General features: G+C 38.9%; 2 protein-coding genes across 6 annotated transcripts; one reads left to right on the forward strand and one right to left on the reverse strand.

Moving 5' to 3' along the window:
- The first annotated feature begins 3,739 nt into the window (after positions 1–3,739).
- LOC146702995 (C-type mannose receptor 2-like) lies at positions 3,740–7,205 on the forward strand. 4 transcript variants are annotated; one of them, XM_085466113.1, is made up of 7 exons: positions 3,740–3,792; positions 4,373–4,412; positions 5,232–5,272; positions 5,415–5,789; positions 6,039–6,374; positions 6,543–6,631; positions 6,769–7,205. In XM_085466113.1, the coding sequence occupies exons 2-7, from the start codon at positions 4,399–4,401 to the stop codon at positions 6,868–6,870; spliced, it is 957 nt and encodes a 318-aa protein (XP_085322239.1). In that variant the 5' UTR covers positions 3,740–3,792; positions 4,373–4,398; the 3' UTR covers positions 6,871–7,205. The 4 variants fall into 4 exon arrangements, with proteins under 4 accessions (XP_085322239.1, XP_085322238.1, XP_085322241.1 ...); XM_085466112.1 differs by lacking the exon at positions 3,740–3,792 and adding an exon at positions 4,034–4,092; XM_085466115.1 differs by lacking the exons at positions 3,740–3,792; positions 6,543–6,631 and adding an exon at positions 4,034–4,092.
- Positions 7,206–10,083: 2,878 nt separating this feature from the next.
- LOC146702996 (carnitine O-palmitoyltransferase 1, liver isoform) lies at positions 10,084–25,677 on the reverse strand. 2 transcript variants are annotated; one of them, XM_085466098.1, is made up of 19 exons: positions 25,390–25,677; positions 20,467–20,627; positions 19,725–19,864; positions 18,974–19,145; positions 18,518–18,619; positions 18,100–18,237; positions 17,882–17,959; positions 16,955–17,062; positions 15,763–15,847; positions 14,300–14,495; positions 14,037–14,225; positions 13,813–13,918; positions 13,614–13,730; positions 13,065–13,229; positions 12,366–12,494; positions 12,122–12,277; positions 11,921–12,034; positions 11,676–11,768; positions 10,084–11,343 (listed from the first exon to the last, which is right to left on the reverse strand). In XM_085466098.1, the coding sequence occupies exons 2-19, from the start codon at positions 20,605–20,607 to the stop codon at positions 11,218–11,220; spliced, it is 2,355 nt and encodes a 784-aa protein (XP_085322224.1). In that variant the 5' UTR covers positions 20,608–20,627; positions 25,390–25,677; the 3' UTR covers positions 10,084–11,217. The 2 variants fall into 2 exon arrangements, with proteins under 2 accessions (XP_085322224.1, XP_085322223.1); XM_085466097.1 differs by lacking the exon at positions 15,763–15,847 and adding an exon at positions 16,353–16,440 and having other exon boundaries at positions 25,390–25,676.
- Between the last annotated feature and the right edge of the window lie 55 nt (positions 25,678–25,732).

Genomic DNA, 25,732 nt, shown 5'->3' on the forward strand with positions numbered 1-25,732 from the left:
GAAGTGGCTAGTGAGCAAGGAATGTATGAAGTATGCTAGGTCCTTAATCACCAGAAATAATTAAGCTAGGCGGCTAATGTGTATTTACATGTAAATCTGTTAGTAATGTCTGTTTAAATGCTTTCCGATCATTTTCATGTTTGCTTTAAATAAAATATCTCCCTCTGCTGGTGCTGCAGCTTACAGGCTACCTCAACATGCGTGTCCAAATGGACCAGCGCATCTATTACACGTTTTTCCGTGATACTGGGTTGTGCACTAAGGTAGTGATTATGGACTACCCACAGAAATACAGAATCAACACGTAAACATTAAGTCAATTACAGGATTTAAACCATATTCGCAATTGTGTGGGTCTATGGGGTGTCTCTACTACTGGATTGCTAAAACAGCTGGTAGTTGATCTGTTATCTCCAAGGTATGCTAAATATAATCAACCCACACTGAGCCTTCAGTCTCACCTCCCTCTCCCTGCTCCTCATCTTCTTCTGGAGAAAGAAAGAGTCACAGTCTGATTGAGTTGAGATATGAATTGCAGCTTATATATTTATTAAATGAAAGAATTGCTGCCCTTACCCTCGTGATGCCCTCTAAATCAAAAGGAATTGAAAGAATGCATTAGACGTGCCATAAAACACAAGTTAATGAATTAGAACTTTCTGGACTGGATCGACTCACCCGTGTTCATCTAAGTAAGACATGATGACACTGGAAAGACACATAGAAATCAGTGCTATTATGTATAGTTATAATGCACCACACGTCTTTTTCCAAACCTTTGAAATTAAAAAAGCAACATCCAGTGTAAGATTTTACTTTAGGGGATAAGATTAAGTGAAAGGCCATTTGGAGCTAATGATCTAGGAATAGAAGAGGCCAGAGGGACACTGGATTGGAGCAGCATCCAATTATCCAGGATCAGAGTGAGGTAACAGCTGTCCAGTCCATCTTGTTTAATTTGATTTACAAGAGAGAATGTGGGATAGAAGGAGATTAAGCTGGTCGGCTAGCTGCTATTAACACCAGCCAAGTCCTCTATTATCATTTGATCTACGTGCAGTCTCAGTAAATTAAAAGAATCTTTAAATACGTGCGTAGCCTCACAGATATTTTAACCATTACTTCATAGGTTTATGCACATGTGTCACTGTGAGATGTTGCATGAGTACAAAACCATGTTTGACTGATCAAATAGACAAAAACCAACAAAGGCAAATTTGGGATATTGAAGTCTCATTCCTATGCAAATGTATGATACTACCTGTTTACAGGCACTGATAAAAGTGTCTACAATACCTCACAGGTCAATTTTAGCAAGGATTTTAAGATATGACTGTGTCAGTCTAAATAAACAGGTATGGACAAAAGGACTGAAGGATTTCAGGAGGATTTTATTGCATTAATTGACCAGCAGAGTTACCGAGAATAACTGGAGCATGTTTATTCTGAGAAATGTTACACCTTTATCATCACCCACTAACACACTGGTGGGTCCAGTATTTAAATACATTACAGAATTGTTTTGATCAAGAATAAACCACTGAGTTTTTTCACTTCATGAAAATCCCAAACACCAAATACTGCACACTGGGTGTTTATATTTCACTCAAAATAACCGGAAAAGACACTGAATATAACAAATAAGTCATTTCCAAATCCAAACTCACTAATCTGAGCAAAGTTTTTAGTGTCTTATCATCAAAGTCGTTCCATTTATTACAAATGCTTGATTTTTCATAGCTGTTAATTTAGCAATACTAAGTTGAGCATGTGCTCAGTGGAAACTGTAGCTCGAGCTGATTATCTTATTTGGATGTGGATGGTGCTATAATTTAAATGTCAGTTTAGATATCATAGGAAAAGGTCAAAGTACATACCTGAACAGCAGACAACAACACTGATGTTGAAACGAAGAGCAGTAACAAGTGCAGGGGAAACACAGCTTTATATGGGGTCCTCTGGGCGACAAGGAGGAGTGTGTGTGTGTGTGTGTGTGTGTGTGTGTGTATGTGTGTGTGTGTTATTACTCATATGGTGGAAACAAATGTATTTCCACAGTCTCTGATTGTTTCACTATTGGTGCATGATGGATGTTATGCTAGGAATTCTCTGAAGTAATGAACATAATACTTAGTGCTTTCTGTTGTGCACCAGTTTGAGCTTAAGACCTTGAGGTCATTTTGAAGATTTTAGGACATTTTGGCAGGTTCTTGCTGTCAGACAAACCTTAAAACAACTGTTGGAGAATTCAGAATTGCTTTGGTGGTGAACTTAGGTAGAAGTAGGTCAGCATTAGGATATGAAATTTAGTTTTGATGGTTAAGATGAGAAAGGAAGTGGGATGCCAATAACTTACACGATACACAAATATGACCCATATTCACATGCTACAAACATGTGGATATGGGTCATAATTTCAAAATAAGGAACAGGGATTGAATGTGGACTATTAGTGGGTATTGAGGGTATAAGCTGAAGTCTGACAGGCAAAAAAAAATGAGAACAGTGTTTGATGCTGATCTTTGTACGTGTTTTGGATTTGTACGTGTTTTGGAATTTTGCATGTGTTTTGGAGTTTGTACGTGCTTTGTCTCTAGGGGCCACCGTAGTGGAGGTGTGATGGTGTGGCGGTGTTTTGTTGGTGACATTGTTGGGGATTTATTCAAAATTGAAGGCACACTTATCCAGCATGGCTACCACAGCATCCTGCAGCGACATGCCATCCCATCTGGTTTGCATTTAGTTGGACCATCATTTATTTTTCAACAGGACAATGACTTCAAACAACCTCCAGCCTGTGTAAGGGCTATTTGACCAAGAAGGAGAGTGATGGAGTGCCAAATGGCCTGTCCTCCACAGTCACCTGACCTAAACACAATCGAGATGGTGTTGAATAAGATGGACCGTAGAATGAAGGCAAAAGGGCCAACAAGTGCTCAGCATCTCTGGGAACTCCTCCAAGACTGTTGGAAAACCATTTCATGAAGCTCATCAAGAGAATGCAAAGAGTAATCAAAGCAAAGGGTGGCTATTTTGAAAAATCCCCCCAAAATAAACATGTTTTGAGTTATTTCACACTTTTTTGTTCACTACATAATTCCATATGTGTTCATTCACAGTTTTGATTCCTTCAGTGCGAATCAAGCACCAAATGTGAAAATCAGTAAAAACATATATTACCCACAGTTTTTTATTGATCGTCTTCAATGTTCACAACAATATACTAGGCCTTGGGGGACATGAGTAGCTAGGTTGGCTAAGCATTTACCTTGATTGTTAGCACCCAAGATCAAAGTTCACCTTGAAAAAAAAATTCAAGAAACCATGTCAAGCAATGTATCATATGAAAAGGCATTGAGAGAACTGTACAGCACAATTTTTATATTTTCAGCCCTTGCACTTCAGGGGGAATTGTGCTCTCTTGGCGTCAACCACCTTTTCTCGTGTCTCCCTTCGGAACTTGCGGACTTGTAGTCCATATGTGGCATAGATGTACACTCATAGGCGCAACCCACATACTCAACTCTTCTGCTCAACTCACAAATGCATGGCTTTCCAACCGTACAAGATTTATTTCCAAGAAGCATTGTTACAACATAGACATAATAGATCAAACACCAAGCATCCTGTCCTAAGGAAGGCACATATTCTTTTGCATCTTTGCTAAGCTTCAGTGCTTCATTTTCATAAAGACAAATACAAAGGCTACTTGCTAACAAACAAAACACTAATACGTGAAGTATGAAGTAGGATTAACAACTGCCTATTTGTAATAAAATAGCTTCCCATCAGGTAAGAAGAGAGTTGTTTCTAAACATATAGCAGGGAGTTGATCATCTGGGTGGACAGCAACTGCCATGTCATGATGTTAGGTGTTGTCAACACATACACATTAGTAATGCTAAAGCATCAATGTAATTTAAATATTTCTGAGAATTATGGAGAATTAAATTATATGTAAAGTGTCACTTGACCTGGAAAAAATCTGTATATGAATCGTCTCAGGATTGCTGGATTTTCTGCTGGACTCAGTTTTGGATTCTTAGTTATTACATTTGAGTCTTTGTGTTGGTGCCTGTTCTACTTTCTAAGGTAGTGTATTTTTGTTGTTGTTGTTGTTGTTGTTGTTGTTGTTGTTGTTGTTGTTGTTGTTAGTTCTACTTACTGTCTCTGTCCTCCTGCTTATTCTTTGATTGTTCTCATCTGTGTCTCGTTGTAATTCTCTAATCACTCTATGTGTTCTTCTGTATCAGGTTGTCCGTAATATTAATCCTATTTGAACATTTCAAGAGTGAAAAAGCCAAAGATTTTTATACAAAAGAAAGAAATCTTTAACTGTCAAAGTTTAAAACCTCTTTTTCATCATTACTAGGTGTGGCTGGTAATTGTATCCATGTAATGGGGCTGCTCAGGTAGGTGATTTATCAGAGGGAGCAGGGTAGATATGCAGACGTGGGCAGTTATAGACAGGCATGTGTCCATGCCATTAGCTTAAACATGTTACTGCCAATTCTTGCTATGGTTATGGTTCCTAACTATACTGTACAAGTATAGTTAGGACATAAGAGTAATTATGTAAGTAATGAAACGATTCCCAAAATAGTTTCAAATTTGTTGTCTGCCAGAACAACAAACAATTCTGTTCTTAAAGTTTAGTATTTGTCATTTAAACATTTTTGACTTATTCAATAAAATAGCTTCAATTCATTTAAAACCGAAAAATAAGTGTCTTTGAAATACATTTAAAAAAATAAGTGGATGCTACCAAAGTGACTCATCTGTCCGCGTTTTTATTTGCTTTAAGCCCTTAAGTCCTTAAAACTTCTGCCTGTAAATCTATCCACAAAACCTAACAACAAAAACAACTTAAAAACAAAAAATCTGTATTACTTCCATATTGATTTGATTAAGCACAAGACGCCAGTTATGCTTTGAAAGGGGAAAAAAGTCCCTCAAAATGTTAGAACGCAGTATTGTCACCTTCTTTGATGACTGGTTGATTTATTTCATTTTGTTGTCGCATACATTTGTTTTGGCACATTTGTTAAATCCTCTGGCTGTGCATTCAAAGACTTGTGATTGTAACATTAAAGTAAGTAAGGCAGGAAATGCTTCAGTTTCATGGGTTTTAAAAAGTTTGAGACTGAGTGGACTACCACTGAATTAAAAATTCTTTAACCACTTCAGTAGGCTAACAAATGCAAACTGATTTTTTCTAATTTACATCCTAGAGAAAATATGGTCCTTACAGTGATTTTATTGCTAGTTTCAGGTAAGTGTCATAAGTGATGAAATCCATTCATGAATCCATTTTCTTAACTGCTTATGATGAAACGTTCATGCTGAAGTTAAACAGTGTTATGATGATGGTGCAGTCCTCCTTTGTTTGATGTTTGGTTGGTGCACCTGTACAGGCTATGTTACTCTGTGTTCTCCCACTCATCGGGAGTTCTACCTGATAAACGGGGCTAAAATCTGGGCTGATGCCCAGAGTTACTGCAGGAGCAATTATGCCGACCTCGCCACGATTGGCAGCCAGGATGACATGCAGAGGCTGGTGAACATGGTATCAGCCAGTGGTGTGACAGCAGAGATGTGGATCGGTCTAACACAAACAGGCCCACCAGCCTGGCTGTGGTCTGTGGGAGAAACTCAGATCAGTGATGGAGTAGTTGAATACACTAACTGGGGCAGTTTACCAAGTTCCACTGACAACTGTGGAGGGATGGGGGATGATGGGAAATGGTTCAGCGCACCCTGTACAACAACGCTTCCTTATGTATGCCAAGGTCAGTGCATTCATGGGAAAGATCATTCAAAATACACACAGCTCCTCTTTCACATAAATGTGATTGCGAATAAAATAAACTATGTTACTATGTAATTATTCATGTTCATAGATCAAAGGTCAGAAGTCAGCATGTTGTCATAAAATCATCATAAAATGTCAAAGTTTTAGCCCTTGCCCTTCGAGGAGAGTTGTGCTCTCTGAGTGATTTTGTTTAGATTTTAATCTTTCTTGTTGTAAATGTTCACAGATATTGGTTCCAGTGGGTTGTATGTTGTTTTTCAAGGGACGAGCTGGCTATATGCCCAGCAGAACTGTCGCATGAACAACAAAGACTTGGCCAGTGCGAGGAGCCAGGTGGAAAATCTGGCATTACAGCAAATAATCAATAGCGCTGCGCTGTCCTCAGTCTGGATCGGTTTGTTCAGAGATGATTGGAAATGGTCCGACCAGAGCGACAGCTCCTTCAGATACTGGGCCAGTGGTCAACCAAATTATGATGGACTCTGTACATTGTACAATCCATCTCTCAAAGGATTCATGGACAGAGGCTGTACTTACTCTCTACCCTTCATCTGCTATGAGGGTAAGAATATAATTCCACAGTGTATCATGTACCTTTTTGACTTCTCATTGTTTATTTTTATAGAGAACAAATGTATCTGTTCTCTTTAGTTACTGCCATTCTTAACATGGCAGCTTATTTAACAAATTAAATGCATGTGAATTTTATGTCAATGTTCTGCCAATCAAGAAACAAAACACACCAGAACTGTTAAGGTGGAATTTAAGTCATCTTTGAACTTAAATGACTTCAGTGTGAGTGATGCCATTCTGCAGCAGGTCAGTTCTCTACTCTAAAATGTTCCATTAATGTGTCTTTTTAAAAGCTCTGATATAAGTCAAGAAGCCACTTTTACTGGATTCAGGCACTTATAATCGTAACACACTGTAACTAGCTCATGTGAATGCCTCCGTAGATCCAATCAAAGTACCAGAATGCCAAGGTTCGGTGGAGAGTCCAGCCTGATGGGAAAATTTTCCATAAGGAAGAGGAGAAGGAAATCAAGGATGCCTGTTAGAATACGACATGAAGTTTTCCTGGAGTGAAAAATTACTCACGATTTTGCATGTAGAGAATAAACAAAACTAGCCTAGCGTTAAATGAATAGAGATAAAGAGAGACTTTGCTTTACTGTTTGTTTTTAAAGTCTGCTCACATCATATTTGGAATGCTTTCATTTGGAGGGTTTTTTTTAAGCATGTGGCAAATATAATATGCATATGTGATATATTAAATACTCATTAAAAGTCAGTTAAAAGTCTGTTGATTTATTACTCTGTAACCTGTAAGGGTAGACATGAACTTTCACTATTTTTTCCACATGCTGTCTTTTGTCTGAAAACATTATAATAAAGAAACATAGTGAATTACTTTGTTTGTCTTTGGGATTTGTATAAAATATTTGCATATGCCATATAGATGGCATATGCACGCTAGACAATGTTTATTCAAAATTTCATCAAGATTGGTCCGGGATCAAATAGGGAACATAAATACATAAGCTACGATCATTATACTATGATGATTAAAAATATTTTTTTCCCTTCATAATATTGCATCAGCTATAACAAAATAATAAGAGAAGCTGCTCTGGAGTAAAAACAAAAGAAAGCAGTAAGACGTGGAGAAAAAAAGTGTTACTATTATCACACATTAATATCTAATCCCAGCACTGCCTAGCACTGGATCATTTCACATAATTTTCATAAATACAGCAATCTGAATACTGCTTTGGCCACTTTTCTTTATATAAGAAAATATGTGTAACTCAAGATAAAATAGTGAAAATGGCGACAGTGTTATAAGAGAGGATCTATAAGAAATATTTGAGGGAGTCTGACTGAAGAAACTAAAACATCAGCGTCTCTGGAGGAAACCAGAAAGAAACACCTCTCATTTCATATCATGAAACTTTTTTAATCCCAAAGAAATGCGTTTTCATGGTCGTCAGCTGCTCCCACATAGAATAAAAGAAAACTGTCACGCTGTTAAAAATTTAATAAGTAAATAAAATAACAATTTAAAAAAAATAAAAAAAATAAGCAATAACAATCAAGAATACTCTCATTACAGTCAGTCCCATTTTAAGGTTTATGATGACAGTGAGTGACCTCACTGCTGAAATAAGAGACAGAAAGACAAGTGGCAGGAACACAGACAGATAGAGGAGAGGTAATAAAACAAGATCATTTCAACCCCCAATGGAAATACAGTGTGTTGGTTACATCAAGTTTTTGGCACCTGTGATAGCATCTATCAATTTAGATCTTTACAACATCCTGCTCAGCTCCTCACAGCTAAATTTGTTTATAAAAATGCAAATATGTATTCCATAGGCCATCAGTAAAAACACCAACACACTATGAAATGGACAAAAAAATAGACTTTCAGAAAGGCAGAAGGACAAAAAGCAGCAACCTGCAGAAGCGCACTGTATCTTTTGCTATGAAAGATGTGGCCATCAGGTAAGAAAAAACAATTGCAATGAGTGATCTGGGTGCAGCTTGGTGTTAGCTCACACTAATAAATTGTCAAAAGACATTCAGAACGTGTAAATTTAGACTTCAGAATTAAATCTGCCAAGGCCTTCATGGTCAATATAATGATTTATTGGTTGGAAATTAACAAAAAGCCTTATAATTTACAAACAATAATTCTTACAAGTGTGGTGTGTGTTCTAATATTATTTCCCATTTGACCTCTCATTTAAAGTCAATAGATTCTGAAGATCACAGTGATAATAATGCTACATAGAGGTATTTAAGACTGTGTTTCTTGCAGTTATTATTGGATTGACAACATTCTAAATATCACTTTTTTGGACCTCTGACCTCTTCAGATAGTGCTTCGAATAATCAGTGTCAGTGTTTAAGTAGACAGCACAAAATTTTAAAAAGCAACGTTGATCTCAAACATTATTTCATTGTCGTAGTTTCAAAAAGTTGTGTCACTCAAGTTCAAGTTCAGCAAATATTTTCAAATTCATCTTTATTGTTACCCAACAGCATGAAAGCCAGCAGTGATATGTTGCTTTCTAGGACTTGGACATGTAATCGAATTTTTCTGTGTAAAAATTATTCACAGACGTTGGCTCCGTTGGGTTGTATGTTGTTTTTCAAGAGAAAAGCTGGACTGACGCCCAACAAGATTGTCGAGTGATGAATAAAGACTTGGCCAGTGCAAGGGGAGACACTGAAACTCTGGCATTGCAGCAAATAATCAGTGACAATAACAATGGCTCGCTGTCCTCAGTCTGGATCGGTTTGTTCAGAGATGAGTGGAAATGGTCAGACCAGAGCAACAGCTCCTTCAGATACTGGGCCACTGATCAACCAAATAATGATGGAGTCTGTTCATTGTGCAGTCCTCCTCTCAAAGCACTTTGGGACAGAGGTTGTACTTACCTTAAACCATTTGTCTGTTACAATGGTAAGCATATTGAGGGTACATTTCTATTCTTTGCAAAGAGCTATTGATAAATACATCATTTCTTTGTTAGTTACTGCGTGTTCGTTATTTTAAAATGATGTCCTAAAGATGACTTGAAGACTTATAAGAAAAACCACATGCTTACTTGATTCTATGTGTAGCTTCTGCAACAACAAAAAAAAGAAGCAGCACAACATCAAGCAGAAAAGCATCAGTAACTGCGAACAGAAATGTGAAGCCAATGATAAACATAAAAAATGTCATCCTTGGACTTGAGTGACTTGGCTGTGAGTGAGGCTTTTTTAAAGGAGGTCAGTTCTTTACTCAACTTTTTAAAGCTCTCCTAAAAGTCAAGGAGTCATAGTGGAGGGTTCTCAAGTATGAACGGCCCATTTAGGGTCATGCCAAAGCATCTCAATCAGATTTAAGTCTGGACTTTGACTAGACCATGAAAAAATGGACATGCTGGTGTGTTTCGGATGTTATCCTGCTGCAAAATGTTTGTGGGTGGTTCTCTATGTCAATGTTTGCTTATTGAGATCATTTAGCCTGCTTCACTTTGTCAGTGATTTCTTGATTCAGCAGGTCTGGCACTACTCAAATCTGTTTGTGGTAAATGAAATTAAACTCAGTTTTCTAAATAAAATGTGGTCAAAGTTAATTCATGATTAAACAAATACGGCGATTACTTTTCACATAGGGCCAGGTAGGTTTGAGCGTTGCACAGAAATATACAGACACCCAACAGGTTTCTTCATGAGCAATCTGCTAAACTGGGGGAGAGATGTTTCAAAGCAACAAAAACAAACACCAAACAAAAACCCCACTAGTTTTTTCTTTAAGAATATCTTTATTTCCCCTCGTAATATTGCATTAAAAAGGCTCATGAGAACACCATAATAAGAGAAGCTGATCTGGAGTAAAAACCAAAGAAGGCAGCAGTAAGTGGAGAAAAACATCAATCTGTGTCACAGGTACACTTTACATCTAATCCAGGTCTGACCTGCAGCGCTGCGTGGGACTGAATAATTGCACATCATGTTCATAAATACAACTTGCATTGTTATGGTGCTTTTAAACAGTGGTAACAATAAAGTAAAAATATAAAATACATTTATAGCAGTTGAATAACTAGATTGTATGTCTGCTAACTTTGTAAGTTAAACTTAGTGAATACAAACTAAGCCTCCAAGAAAATAAAAATAAAAATATGGCACTGGATATATTTAATTAATTTAAAATAGCCATGTATCTTCACTACATGTATAACCAGCCTGGTGCTTTAAGTACAGCATTACAGTTGTGTATGTAAAAAGCAATTTATACACATCGAGTAAACACTGAGAAGTCACAGACTTCCATGATTCTAAAATACCTGGTGTCATCGTTACAGCAGTTTTGAATTCAGATGGTAGAAAATGAAGTCACCTCAACAGTCCATCATGTTTTCTCCCCATGGCAATACTCCAAAATTCACACTAACATCCCACAGCGTTTCCCCAAACAGATCCAACAACAGAGGAGTTTTATCTTTACTTGTGTCGAAAACACACTGCAGAAATTTGCATTCATTTACTCCCTGCAATAAGGTGAAGTTAGGATCTTCCATCCTAACACTGAGATGTGTACTGGCCCCACTGTACTTTTCATTTACACGTGCACATTTCAAGTTGTTTCACTGTTAAAACCAAACTCTGCGGACCCTTTCTCGCTCCATGCACCCATCGCACAGCTAATATAAACGCACAAACATATGCATATCAGTAAAAACATCACCTCCGTTGTTATCATTTTCCAGTGGAGCTGTCTCACGAATATCATCTACCTGGCTATAAATGCCTCAGACTAAATTAAGAATAAAAACCCGCCTTTCTTCACTTCATATTGTAATGCCTGCACATGTTCCCTTCAGCATCACGTCTTCTGATTTGAATATCTACTGCTCTTTCTTGACCTTAGGTTGGCTCTCTTCCGTTTTGCTGGCCTCTGTTTGGCTTGGGCTCAGCAGCTTTAGCAGATCACGGAGGGCTTGTCTGATCTGATCACCAAACTTATGAGCGTCCTTCAAGGAGAGACGAAGAGCACAGAATAAGGAGAAGGAAGGAGAAAAAGCATTAGCATAGCGTTAAAAAACAAACAAGCAAACGAAACAAAATTGAGCCAATAAAAGATTAATGTCATATTATGCCTTTTTAAAAAATCTGAATAATAGTAAGAATAGTCATTGCATGACAAAATATAAGAATTTTAAAGGTTTACTTGTGCAGTGAACAACCATGTCTTTCTGTAAATAACTACAGGCATAAGGGAGCATAACACAATTCTAGATTTACATATGAAGTACTAAAATACACAGACATTTGACTACAAATTGACCAAAAGCATTAAACTCACAGTGTCTGGACATGAGTGTTTGCACGAGATGTGGAAGTTAATCATGTTCTCTCCCAAAACGCAGTAGGACACCCCATATCCATCATCGGCCACCTGAAAGGCACAAAAACACTTGAATCATCACCAGTCCCTTGAATCTGTATTCATGTAATCTGTCCACTAATCCAGCAGGAACTATATAGAATAAAATAAATAATTGTAGAACAATTATTTAAAGTCTGTGAAACACCGGAGGTGGTACTGACCGGTCCAAAGCCTCCTCCACAGGAGACGTACTCCGGGTGGTTATCTATGTCAAACAGCTCCACCTGCTGGATGGGAGTCTGACTTGTGGACAGCCTCCATGGCTCAGACAGAACCTGAAACACACACAAGCCACCACATCAGTTTGCTAACATCAACTCAGTGTAAGCGCTACTAGACAAAAACACGACATGGAAACAAACCTCTTTGAGGAAAGGAGACTCCACTCCGAGGTATTTGGACACCACGTAGAGGCAGAACAGATGTCTGTCAATGCCGGCTCCAGTCATAGCCAAGCGGTAAAGTAGCTGGTGCTTTTCTGTGGCAACTCGGAACAAATGTTTGCACACGTCTGCTGCCTGGTGGAGAACGACGTGGTGAAGTGACATGGCTGTGTTGTGTTTAGGTTTTATAAAACAAATCAGGAGAGGGTTTTCATGCTCTCACCTCTCCGCCCTCCAGCGCTCGGATGAAGGCGCTAGACTCGTTGGTGCAGGAGCGAACAGTCTCAGTCCTGCCCTCCCTGAACAGACGGGTCATGGAGGCTTCATATGTCAAACAGAAAGTCCCCCGTTCCTGCAACCACGCAAAACAACAACAACAGCAAAAAACAAACAACTGATTAAAGTGTACAATTGTTTCAAATGCCATGTGTTCACTTTCTGTGTTTGAGCTCTAATGTAATGAAATGTGCTATAAAAATAAATAAAGTTGTCAATCTCGTATCCTACCAGACATTTGAAGACTGATTAACACTAGTCTCACATGTCTCCAAAGAAAGTTTCAGCCTTTTTGGGTGTTTGGTTCAAACTCACTTTGTCTGTTTTGGGGTCATTAAATTAAATCATTGCCTCAAACTGAAATCACAACTTCATAAAAGTTCATTTTCAGTGCATGGAACCTTTAATTATGTATTACATATTAGATTCAATTTTAAACATCTCAAGTTAAAGAGTGGATGCGGACCATCAGAGTTATGTAACTCTGCTTTGTTTAAACAGGTTAAACTTTTGAACAGATGTCAGTCTGACCTCAAACGTTTAAACCTGCATGTGTTCTCTTTATGTTAAAGCTCATCATTGTTTTACATGTTTAGGTAAGGTATCAGATGGTAACACTGCCATTCGACTTCAGTGGAACACTCACCCTGAAGTAGGCCAATTGAAGAGCCATCTGAATGAAGCCGTCTGGACTGACTCGACACTTCTTGACTTTTCCTTTGCCAAATTCTTGGAAGGAGAAAACATGGAAGTCCACATCATCAGCCAGCGCCTGGGCCAGAGCCAGAGACTGAGCGATCTGCTCTTCACACTGTCACACACACAGTGAAAAACAACATCAGTCAAAACTGAGATATGTATAACCTCTGCATGATCTATAACCCCATAAGAGCTGCAGTTTTGGAGATGCTCTGACCCAGTCGCTTAGCTAGCACATTTTGGCCCTTATCAAACTCTCTGAAATCCTTATGCTTGCCCATTTTTGTACTTCTAACAAATCATCTTACAGGATAAAATGTTCACATTCTCATTGCCATGAGTCATGATGAAGAGATAATCAGTGTTATTCACTCCACCTGTCAGTGATCATAATGTTATCCCTGAATTTCTTGTACTTTCTTGTTTCCGTCTTTATGACAATAGCTTGCTTCATTTAGGAAAATGTTTAATGGAAAAATTTCAACACAGAACTAACTTCTGGAGGGATTTCCCAGCTGAGCTTCACTGGTCGGGGCAGGGATGGATCCACGTCTCCTTTACAGTGACCTTCTGCGTTGTAACCGAGCTGGAAGCTGTCAGTGGCCAGAGTGTACTGGAAACACACAAACGCATCTAAAATTATAGCTACTCAGAGCAACATAACAACATTCCAAGTTTTCTTTTGTATTCCTTACCTCCCACACGTGTGCCAGCACCGGCGCATCAGCCCAGGAGTGCTCTGCATTGATGCCATTTTTCCCGTTCTTGTAGTAAACAACTGTGAAGGACTTGTCAAACCACCTGCATGGCGACCAATAATAACAGATCACTACAGGAAAATCTCCACCAAGTCAACAGCAGGGCAACAATAACTTGATGACAAATTCATAACACAGTGAATATTTTAGTGTAAAAGTACCTGTCATAACATTTCCCGTGCAACAGAGATTTGGCGTAGCGGTCTAAACTGGCTGCTGGGTCATCTCCCATCATGCCCTGCTCTTCGTCATCTAGTGTCACAAAGAACGCGGCCTTCTCGATGCAATCCAAAGAGCGTTTATTGATCCCGCTGCTGAAATACTTGGTCCTGGCCTTAGCCCAGGGAACTCTAGTGATTATAGACATTTACATTAGAATTACAGTGTGGTGTATGTTGCAGGTAATGTAAACAATCAAACTGACCTGTCTCCAGCAGTCAAGGCCCCAAGTTTGGCCTCCCCTTTGGAAGGAGGTGAAGGGTCATCTAGGATCCTCTGAATCTGGAATTCAATCTCCCTCGGAGACAGAAGTCTGCCTGCCTGGTACACCCTGAGACGAAAGTAGCGCCCTCTGTGGTAAACCACAATGTAGTCACTGTCCTGCCAATGCTGGACGGTATCTTTGGATAGAAAAGAAGAAAGAAGATGGTAAAAGACAAAGTGGACATACTGTGGTGTAAAACAGTGATGAATTTAGTGAAGATAATGAGGTGGGATGTGAAAATGTTGATGGTGGGAAGGTGCTGTAAAAAACCCCACAATGTCAGGGAAATACATACATAAGATGATAGACTTAACTTACAGGTTAAGGTGTCTTGTGTCCCTAAAATAAATGCATTTTCTAAACCTTTCTTTTTTTCCAAAGTAGTCTAAAGGCCTGATCAGATTTTGGTTTATTATGCTTGTGCTGGTGCATTATGTGTTAATTACCATGTAGTCCGGTGTTTTATATGCGGTACCAGCCAACAGCAACAAAAAAAAATGCTGGGCTTTTTCCCCCTCGTGGGTCCTCTCTCTTTGTTGTCGTCACTTATTTCTGTGGGAAAACATATTTGCTCCTCATATTTTCTACTTCTTTTTACACCTCCATTGCAATAGTTTAAACAATCTCCTCCAGGGAGTCTGAGTCCTTATAATGAGATGGTGATGATTATTCTCTCACTGATAAATTTGAAAACTGCAGTGAAAAAGTCACCACAAATGCACAGGAGCATTCAACAGGCCAATAACAATAGTTGCTGCCTGTGTCAATGTGATATATAGTTACACCTTTGTTGAGGTACACATCAAGTTTATGGCGTAGGGTCTCAGTGTAGCTAAAATCCCCAGTAACACTGTAACATAGATGAATTCACAACAACCCAGCACACCATTCTAAATATTTCAGGTCTTGTCCAATGCAAACTGAATGCACATGGTGTGAGATGATCAGGATGTTGCCATGAGCATCTAAAAAGATGTTGTAAAAAGACTGCAAAGCTAAACCATCATTATCATACATGACTGGAACACCTGGCTTCACTGAATTCATGCCACGTGTAGGGCAAAGCACAACTTCACTAATTAGGTTTACAATGACCTAACCTAAGCCAGGCTGTGACTGAGAACAACTGCAAAAAATGTAGTCAAATTTGAGCCTGCATGCTTGAGTGCAATTGCAATAACAAAAGCAGGAATGAAATTTGGGTTTCTTTACACTATGATCTGTAACTTGAAATGACTGACAGAGTGATCGTCATATATCATGATGCCCAAACACAAACTATTGCATATGAAACAAGAATTCTTGTCAATTTTAAATAGTTTTTTTTCCTTTTTACTTTTTTGGGGGGCATTTAGAGATCTAAAAAAAATTTGGGGCCAGTTGAGTAAGAATATAAATACTACCTGTTAGTATTCCAGGGATTCGACAAGTGTCAAACATCCGCTCAAACTGATAGGAACAGCAAGGAACTGCAGACCTCAGCAACCACTGAGTAGAATAAGAGAAGTATGCACCAGACCAGGAACAGTATAGGGAAGAAGGAGGAAGAGGAAACAAAGGTTGATAGAAAGGAAGTGTTGGGAAGAGAAGAAGGAAAAAAAATGAGAAAACAAAATGTGTGGGCAGGAGGGGGGGGGAAAGGCATTAGTTTAAGACAGCGTCTCTCCAGAAACCCAGACAGATCTGAGATGAAACCAGCAGGCGAGAGGAGATTGATGAGAGATGACAGGATGAGCTGTTCAGCAGAGACATTGTGACTCAGTGAATCAGAGACGCCTTACTTGAACCACACAAACATACAAACACACACTGACACAATTTTCTATCCCATGCTTAAACTCCAGAGGCTTCAGACACCTTCAGTATGCCTCATCATTGCTGAAGGGGAGGTGTGTTAGCAATGCTCGCTATGATGTCTGAAAATGGAGCAGACTTCACATTCAGACATTTCTGTGGATGCTGTTGACGCGTGCATGCTGCTCAGTCTCTTTACCCGTCTCCTCTCCAGGAATGCGTGTGGTGTTGAATATCCTCTCACACTGAGCAGCACACAGAGGAATGACAGTGCCTGGTATACGACTCTGGGAAACGGAGAGGAGAAGACGAAGGCGAGGGCACGTGGAGAAGAACAGAAGAAAGCCATGGAAGAAACGTAGGGCCAGGGAAAAGGAGGGGATTTTTTTTTTTTTTTAAGAGTGAGAGGGAAACAGGGAGGTAAATAAAGAAAAATCAAGCAAGTAAAAGAGAGATTGAAAAGGATACAAAAGGAAGGGGTAAAAGATGAGTATGGTATGATAACATAAGGGAAATGTCTTTACAAAAAAAAAAAAAAAAAATGCATGGAGATACAAGGCACATAAACGCTGATGGATAGATGAATGAAAGAATTAATGCTACACACACACACACCACATACTGATGGCCTCATGCGCCCACTCTATTCTACATATTACATAATACACTGATGTTTGAAAAATAACATTAAAATATGAGACATCCAGTTAACAAGCCATCTGTTGCCATAGCACGAAGATAAGAAAAATGAATGCTATCATATATACGTAGCAGCAGGGGTGGACTGGTGGCTTAACTCACAGGTTTGAGCTCTTCTTTGTTGAGTTTGCGGCGGTAAAGGAAGAACGAATGGATGCTGTTGCCGGCCCTGGCTGCCTGGATGGGAGTTGGAGTCACATACAAGAAGTCCTGCGGAGAAAATGAACAGATACAGAAAGTAAGGATCATCCAGACAAAATGATCCCTGAGTACATCTAGGATTAAAAGGTGACAGGTTTGAGGTTATGGAGAGGTTTACATTAGAAATACTGATTTGCTGGCACCATGCCCTAATTAAAAACACAGAGAAATATGACGTGGAGAAAGTACCCACGTCATATTTCTCTAAAAACAGTGACACCAACATGGTCTTCAGGGGGCAATACTTGTGATGGCAAAAAATTCTGGCTGTCCCTCTATGAACCTGGCTCTGCTGGAGATTTCTTCCTGTTAAAAGCGAGTTTTTTCCTCCCACTGTCTCCAAGTACTTGCTCATAAGGGATGGTCTGATTTTTGGGTCTTTACCTTACAACGTAGAGAGCCTTGGCAGTCAGTGATTTTATTGTCTGCATTTTTGCAAATGCTCTCTACACCACTGTTTGACTATTCAGACAAGGTTTGCTTATATATGATTTGTACACAGGACCTAGGAACAAAAAACTCTGAGTAAAAAACATCTTGTCTTTTGAACAAAGATTCTTCATATTCATTCAGTTACTCATTTTTAGAGATTAAACGCTCATCACTGTATTTTCATTCCTGAGCAATGCAAAAAAGCGATGCTGGCTTGGCAAAAACTTTATGTAGTGCGGATCTTGGCTATTATCCTTTAATATGTTTAATAGCGCAGAAAAATGAAAATCTATTGGCTTGCTCAAAACACCAACTTTTATTCAATCCAAAGTTAGGGTCATCGTCTCTTAGAGCAGAAATATCTTCAAGAAACTTAATGCAGTAACACTTTCTTACCATGCCATAGTAGTTACTGTTGACCATGATTGGGCTTCGACCCCGGAGGTAGACATATTCCTCCCACCAGTCACTGACCTGAAAGCAAAAGTGACTGCATATTCACACAAGCTAAATAATTCAGACCACAGATATACATTGTTAATGGAATTTGAAATTTTCTCTTAATGGCTTTGCTTTGGCCACACCTTACCAGATCACTGTGACCAACCACTTACATAGTTTGAAGCCCAGAGAGCTTTGAGTTTGAGGTACCACTGCAGGCGGTTACCAAGGCTGCTCTCAAACTCTGCGGCCAGCTTGGTCATGCGTTCATACTCTTTATCATCCATCAGCGGACGCACTGATTCCAAGTACTAAATGAAACAGGTAACGTGATAAAAAAAAAAAAAATGTTATATGAGCACAAACATATCTAATTCTGTCGATACAATACAAAAATTATTTTTCTATTCCTCCTTTGCTCATTGTGGATTAATATAAACCTTGTTGTTGTTTTTTTACTAAATTCTCAACTAGCTAAAAAAAACAAAAATAAAAAACTGAAAACAAATGATGAATGTGATAAAAGAACCATCTGTTTTATGGTCAGTGATCAGCATGTTATCATTTCCTCTGCTTCATGTGACATCTCACCCTCTTGACTGTGTCCTTGATGGTGGGCACAGGGAGATTTGGCAGCGAACCCTGATAGCTGTAGAGCAGCGGCTTTCTGCCAGAAAAGATGCGCACCAGCGCCTGACATAGACACACAAGGACAGACGCACTGTAAATATGAATGCACATCACACCTATATGACTCACAGTAGTTGGTTTGGATTTGAATCCAGTAATTTACAAGTATTTCACAAGATAAAAATGCCGTGTAAAATAAATAAACATTCAATTTTTATGCTAAATAATGAGGGCCTCTAAACTTAGATTCAAAGCAAAGCTGTAAATAAAAATGCTTTATTCTAATGCATAAAAATATCATATAAACTTGGTATGATAGAGGGACACCTGATATTTTAGGAGATCTAAAACCAGATGGACAGTGGAAGGTAGTTATGTCACACTGGGAAGTGGAAAAACTGAAGAAAAAGTACTGACCACCCAGATTTTGGTGGTGGTGGACATCTTGCCATGCTGCTCGAACATCCAGCGGTGGTAGGAGAGGAGCTGCTTGAGGCACAGGCGCATAGTGAAGATGAGCATTAGCCAAAGCATGGTGCTGAAGAGCACTGCTGACACCACTGCCTGGCACTGCGTACTCATCGACTGGCTGGAAATGATGTGTGTGTGAAATAAAATGAGACAAAAAGAAGATGAGTGAACAAGACTCGAGTACAAGACAGTACGAAAGCTTCAGATGCTGCAGTGAAGAAAGAAGATGGACACGTTTAATATTTAAGACAAAAGCGGGCTAGAAAGAAAAAAGAAAATTCATGTTGATTTAGCTTCAGGCTACAGGTTCCACCAACTATATTTTTATTACAAGCATTTTTGTTTATTGAAAACAGACAAGAAAAAAACATAGATCTCTGTTTAGCAGGGAGACACAATCTCATTGCCTTAAAGTGTGCTTATAGTTGTAGTGAACCCATTACAACTCAAACAAAAAACGTGGGGTTTTTTTTTGTCAATCTGACCAAAAACCAGAGAAACATTACATTTGCACTCATATGCAGAGCTTTTTGGAACTTATGCAAGTGTGTCATAGATGGTTGCCATTTTTATTGAATCACAGTAAAACTAAAGTATTAATTCTGTTTATTTAATAACTAATAAGAAAACATTCATTCATTAATTCGGGTTTGAGTTCGGGTCTTAGGAGGGTTAAAGGAGTCATGAGGTATGTTACCTGACTGGCAGGTGCTCCTGTATCTTGGCTATGAGTCCCATTGAAGGGTCTGAGCGAGTGTACATAGTAGCCAGGATTGCGATGACCACAAACAGCCAGGATGACGGACTAGCAGGATACACTCCTGTTATCACACTGTTCTGGTAGAGTGAGAGAAAAAACATGTTATTCTCTCTTTGTAGTCATTTCACTGACATGCTGTACAAAAATTCACTTATAATTAAGGTGCAAATTAGATAAATGTTCAACTATGAATGGCTAAATTAGATCCAGCTCGGTTTCACATTGGATTTATAAAAAATATTACCAGTAATTAAACTGGAAATTTAAGCCTCAAAAAGGTGAGTGTCCAACAGTAAAATGCTACCACATCAAAACAACTTCAGTAATTATTCATAGCGCCTCTGAAAGAGCGTGATCAAAGTGAAGACAAAATAAAAAAAGTCAAACACTCACTTCTGAAGCGTGTGCAGTAATGTGTTGTGTTCATCGCTGACAATTAAACCCACATGAAAAAAAAAAAACTTGCTCAAAGCAAAACTAAAAATAACTGTTATACAAAGACAAACATAATGAGACTAAAATGAAAACAAAACCACAGGGTGAAAGCCACTCTGACATTTAACTGCAGCTCAGATGCACGTGCTACTGTAATGAGTTAAGGAACCACTGTAATACGAAAAGAGGAAGAATGATGCCAACAATGTTTTAGGGACATGCCGCTTAACACGAACAAAGATACCTTAATTCTGACGATACGCTTCTTCCATGAACGCATGCCAGAGAGGTAGATCTCAGTGAGGGCCTGATGGGACAGCTGCAGATCAATGCCATCTGGGGTAACGGTGAATTGAAAAGCGACGGCTTGGTGGGCTTCTGCCATGATCACTGTGCACAGTGAACCTGAAATAAAGACGGAGCAGAGGAGAGGAAAGGTTTTCTTTAACCAACAATTTAGAAAAGTCATCTGACACCCTAGAGGCCAGAGAACCGAGTGTTTAGACACAAGAACAAGAACACGTGTGGAAAATGACCAACCTCAGGCGAAATTAGACATCAGGCGAAAGAATGCAACATTCCAGGTGCCAACTTTTAAAACAGGCACACAAGAACAAAAACCTGTTTAAATATCTAACAGGTTTTCCAGATAAACAGGATCAGCGAAATTCTGTTAACTTTGGGCAAATTCAAATTCTGTGCTTTTCCATTCCAGAAAGGCTTAAAAACCTGCTACCTGACACGTTGTCCCCTCCTGCAGAGCCTGAAGGAACTGTTAATCATTATATGACTAACGTCAAAGCACATATCTGTTTTACAAGGACATAATAATAACATGCTTTTATCATTAATCTGTTACCTAGAGAGGAACTGTGCCTGATTATAACTGAGCTTTGTGGACATTAAGCCACTGATAACCTGGCAGTTAAAACATCTGTTCATTACTGTAGTAATCACTGTTTAAATATGTATGTATGAAGCTTTAAACACTAATAAACTAGCAATCTTATGTGATGCTGTGATCGACCGCACTGATAGAAATTCACGTCACAATCAGTGTGCTGCTGACTATGTGAATGTGTGAATGAGTCCGAACTATGAATGAACAGAGGGCACTGAATGAAAAGCAACAGTGTGAACTTTCTGACTCATTCTACTACTTTCTTTTTTTAAGATAAAGGTCATGACCTACACTGGCATGCATTCATATTTCTGCTCCACTAAATTGAAATATGGCCTCTATGCTCTGTAATGCAATGGCAACTTGTGGTATTGGAACTTTTCTTGGTAAACATACTTGGAGTTGATACAGTTGACAAGCTGATTCCACTTCACTCATGTGAAAGAGGTCATGAAGAATTATATTAAAATTTTATCACAGGAAAAAGCGTCATTGTTGCAACAAATGAGGTTAAGAAAGAGAGACGCTGGAAGAAAAGAGTTTGGCAAATTTGCAAACAAACATAATTATTTTACTATTTTTCTGCAAAGCTCTGAACTGCAGCATCATTGCTGTACTGCTCAATGGATTTCCATGAATCTATGCTCATAGTGAATAAAAGCTACTTTTAGGGTCACCACAGTGGGCAGCTCCACATGTTTGATTTGGCAGATTTTTACACCGGATGCTTTCCCTGATGCAATCCCCCAAAGGGATTTGTGTCTCCTCCCAGAATTCAACCAATCTGATCCTTCACTTGTTAGGAAAATGTGTAACAACTACATGTAACAGCCACTCAATTTACAGCCCATTTTAATCCACAACTCTGAACACATGCAATTCAGCATAAATCACCAAAGCGGTCTGGCCTTGACACTGAACCCTCCGGCTTCAGGCTCAACAAACCTTACTAAGCTATTGCTTTTACTTTAAAGTACACCCCATAGGTGAGGAGTTGCAAATGTAAATCACCATAAAAGACCTGATTGAGGCATTACCCTTTGTAGCAATAACAAATTAAAGCATCTGCCAGATAAATATTAGATTAACTGCTAACAAGTCCTTGGCTATGAGATTTAGCTATCCAGGGGTACATTACAACAACCAGGACATGTACAAGGAACATCTCCACTGCTGCTTTCTTTAACATCAACTGGCCCCCTTAAACCAGTAAACGGAAAACAGATTGCAGCAGTAACCTCTACACATCGTGAACTGTGATATTTCTCATGTGTAACTTGGTTACAGCAGCTGCTGGGCCCTGAAGGTGGTAGCGAATGAAGTGAAGATGATTCATCAGACTGAAAATGAGTTAGCAGAACACTTATGCTAAGCTGAACACATCCATCATGTGCATTTGAGGATTTTTAAAGACAAGTTCAAAATAACTCCTTTCAAATGCAAAGTGAGCTTGAAACTTGATTTGATGTTTGATGGGGGAGGTGCTGACCGGCTGCTGATGTTATTGGATATTTCTAAAGCAATTACTGATTCTCTTCACAAAGGGAATTGATTTTCCTCCACAAAAAAGGTTATGGATAATGCCCTGAGGTACAGTGACTGTCACACTGGAATGCATCCCTGTGGAAGCTACACCTACTGCATCTCTAATACAAAACACATGATTTTCTCACCATCACTAGACCCCAGTGAGGTGATGAGCTTTATGTCATATCTAGAATATCTGCAGTACTCTAAAAAGCTGCACCTGTTTTACTTCAGCTCCTTTTTGTCAGGGACAACAGAGGCACAGCACACCTGCTCAGATCATATCTGAGGCACGTGCCATGAGGGAGCCTTTTTATGTGGGTCCCTCTAGATTTGATATCAATATCTCACTGACTAGACTAAAACTTTTGAGAGCTTAATGTGTACTCAGGTGTGTATTAATCCTTTTAATTCCTATTATCAGATGCTGACACAGCGTAACAACAGCATTTTGATCAACTTAAAGATATCGTTTAATTTATACAAGTAACAGATAAGGGGTATAATGAGCTGTGATAAGATAAGTTGCTTTATCTATGAACTAAACCAGAAAAAACTGGCAAACACTGCCAGCAGATGAAATCAGACAGAAAAAGAAGAACTAGGCAGGGCTAGTGAAAACTAGGTGAAAGGTAAACACCAACACCACTGAGGAATTTACACCACAACAAAGTATAAGCAAACTGCATTAAGGTTGGTTAAGCATAAGAATGCCCATTGCACCAGACCAGAGACGTATGTTTCGGGTTGTGAAAATAAAGGTTGTTGCTCATTAACTTTGAGAGAATGACTTTTGTGCACAGGGGCACACTTGTGCTCAGAAAACGGCTATGAGGTTCAAGAAAAGATCAAGAGCCGTTGGATTCTTGGTGTTTCTACAAGCTCAGCTTATCTCGACTAAACATTTCCTGTCTGTATGACGAGTAACAAGAAGAAAAAGAAAAAAAAAGAGAAAAAAAACACAAACCCTGTGCTTTACACAACTCTGGTGAACATGACACCATGCCATATTGGGTTTAACTTCAGTACATGTGTTTAGTGTATAATCATGTTGGCTTTAACCTTGGTGAATGTGTATAGTGACTACAAGAACTGAAAGTGTCATCATTATGTGCACATTTTTCAGGAACTCAAAAACACTTTAACTGAAAATGTGAAGCACTGTATCTTCTGTGTTATTGCACACAAATATCCTGCAGAACATCAACAACCGACCATCAGCCAAGCTTATATGCTGGCTCTTCTCACTTGCCCATGTTTTCATTTGGACAGATATTAAAAATTAAAGGTCTGTAATGTAATGTAAAATCTGGTATTGTTAAACAGACTGAAGTAATCCAGCTTAACAACAATTTTCAGATGTGATGTCAGACAGATATGCACAGTGCAGGTTTGAATAGCAAAAAATGCAATGAAAATTTATTTCATAAAACTAAGAGCTTCTTGTTGTGAAAACACTGGTCTCTTATAAGCTTGACATTCCAAGCCAAGATCCTTTTTTAAATGACTTCATTAGACTCTATGATGCTTTGATGGGATCTACAACTCAATCCACGAAAAATCAACCTGCACTTCCACTTGAGCCCCTCAGATTCAGCTCCTTTTTTGTACAATAGCTGTGGTATATTCAATAAAGCCAGTTAACATTTGATATCAAAATGTAGGTAAGAATGGTACCTTTAAAACATCTGCCCAGAATACACTTTTTGATGTTTAGTCCAGTAAACTATATAATACAGATAATGCAGCTAAAGCATGCAGGGTACCAATGATTTTTTTTCCCCTGTTGCTTTATGTCACAGACATTAAACTGGTACAGACTTTCTGCTGAAAACTGTGATAAATCCCATGACATTGATGCTCACAGTTACAGAAAAAGCATGCTGAACAGAAGACCGTGACACTTAAGGCGGCTGTTAAATTTATTTTTTCAGATTTGTTTGATGTCATATAGCATGACTAACTAGATATGTAGCATTACTTTGTTATAAAGTCTTTCACAAAAGAGGGAATGTGAGGGCCCATACTTCGACATCACCAGTCTAATACGCTTGTACATCATAAGCTCACTTGAGATTGACCCGAAGTTCACCTGAGCCACTGTGGTTTCCAGATATGACTAAGCAGAGGTGTACATGTCAGGCAGAAAACTTACGAATGGAAGCAGCTCATTCCCAAACTCTGGATGGGAACATCAAGCTGTGCACTCTGCCGCCGATATGCGAAATATGTTTAAGATAACATGTCAACAAAGCGATTAACTGTGGAGATAACAATCTGGCGCATACGGAAACCGAAAAGAAATGCGTTATCAAAGATGTATAACATTTCAATAACCATAACAATAACAAAAAAGATACGTCCTGCTTAAACAAAGTAAAATCCAATTCACAGCAGTAACAGTAAAAAAAAATAAAAATAAAATACAAATATATATATGGTACGTTTTTTAATAATTATCGAAATTATTTCTGAAAGCGTTATGTTCCTGTTAGCTATAACCACAGTAAGGCAAGTGGTGACGGTTAAAGCCAGCTAGTGTTTTGCCCAAGTGCAGCAGGTTTGAAAATTAACGTTAGCCGTGGCTAGTGCTCGCTAGCAGAGCACCCAGCCCTTCATGGAGTTGAGGACATACAAACGGCTGCTGATGGTGCATGTTAACAGTGCTAACAAAGATGCGACCGTTTGTCTCCTCTTTGCAACACACTAAAAGCACCGTCAAAAGCTTGTTAAACATACCTGTTACTCCTAACGGATGTCAAAATTCCAGAAATCTCTGAGAAGCAGGAACCGACGGCTAACTTTCGACGTCGCACAAGCACCTGGTAACCGCTACAGTAGGGTCTAGAAAACCACCTCTCCCTCCGCCTCTTCCTCTTCGCGGGTGTACTACATTGATGCTCGCTTTATGAGCTGATGTTGCCTTTAAGGACTGTGGTAAATTTCACGACAACGCTTTGAGAGTAACGCCCATAATACCTGAGCGATGAGGCAATGCCAATCTTCTTAAACAAAATGCCGAGAGTAGGAGTTTTTGTGAAATGTTAACGTTTTTAAGGGGTGGATAGTTTGGATCACGTGG

The sequence above is a fragment of the Copadichromis virginalis genome, linkage group LG8 (assembly GCF_057382275.1).
Source record: "Copadichromis virginalis isolate Kocher_CV1m ecotype Utaka linkage group LG8, C_Virginalis_male_GT1.1, whole genome shotgun sequence".
Classification (NCBI taxonomy): Eukaryota; Metazoa; Chordata; class Actinopteri; order Cichliformes; family Cichlidae; genus Copadichromis; species Copadichromis virginalis.

Coding starts and splice junctions, on each gene's coding strand:
- LOC146702996 (XM_085466097.1), bottom strand. CDS start 20,607: ATGGCAGAAGCCCACCAAGCCGTCGCTTTTCAATTCACCGTTACCCCA. Junction 14,226..14,299: donor GCCTTGACTGCTGGAGACAG/GTCAGTTTGATT, acceptor TATAATCACTAG/AGTTCCCTGGGCTAAGGCCA. Junction 13,731..13,812: donor TGCTGGCACACGTGTGGGAG/GTAAGGAATACA, acceptor GTGTGTTTCCAG/TACACTCTGGCCACTGACAG.
- LOC146702995 (XM_085466113.1), top strand. Junction 6,375..6,542: donor ACCCTTCATCTGCTATGAGG/GTAAGAATATAA, acceptor CTGCCAATCAAG/AAACAAAACACACCAGAACT. Junction 6,632..6,768: donor GTGATGCCATTCTGCAGCAG/GTCAGTTCTCTA, acceptor ATGCCTCCGTAG/ATCCAATCAAAGTACCAGAA.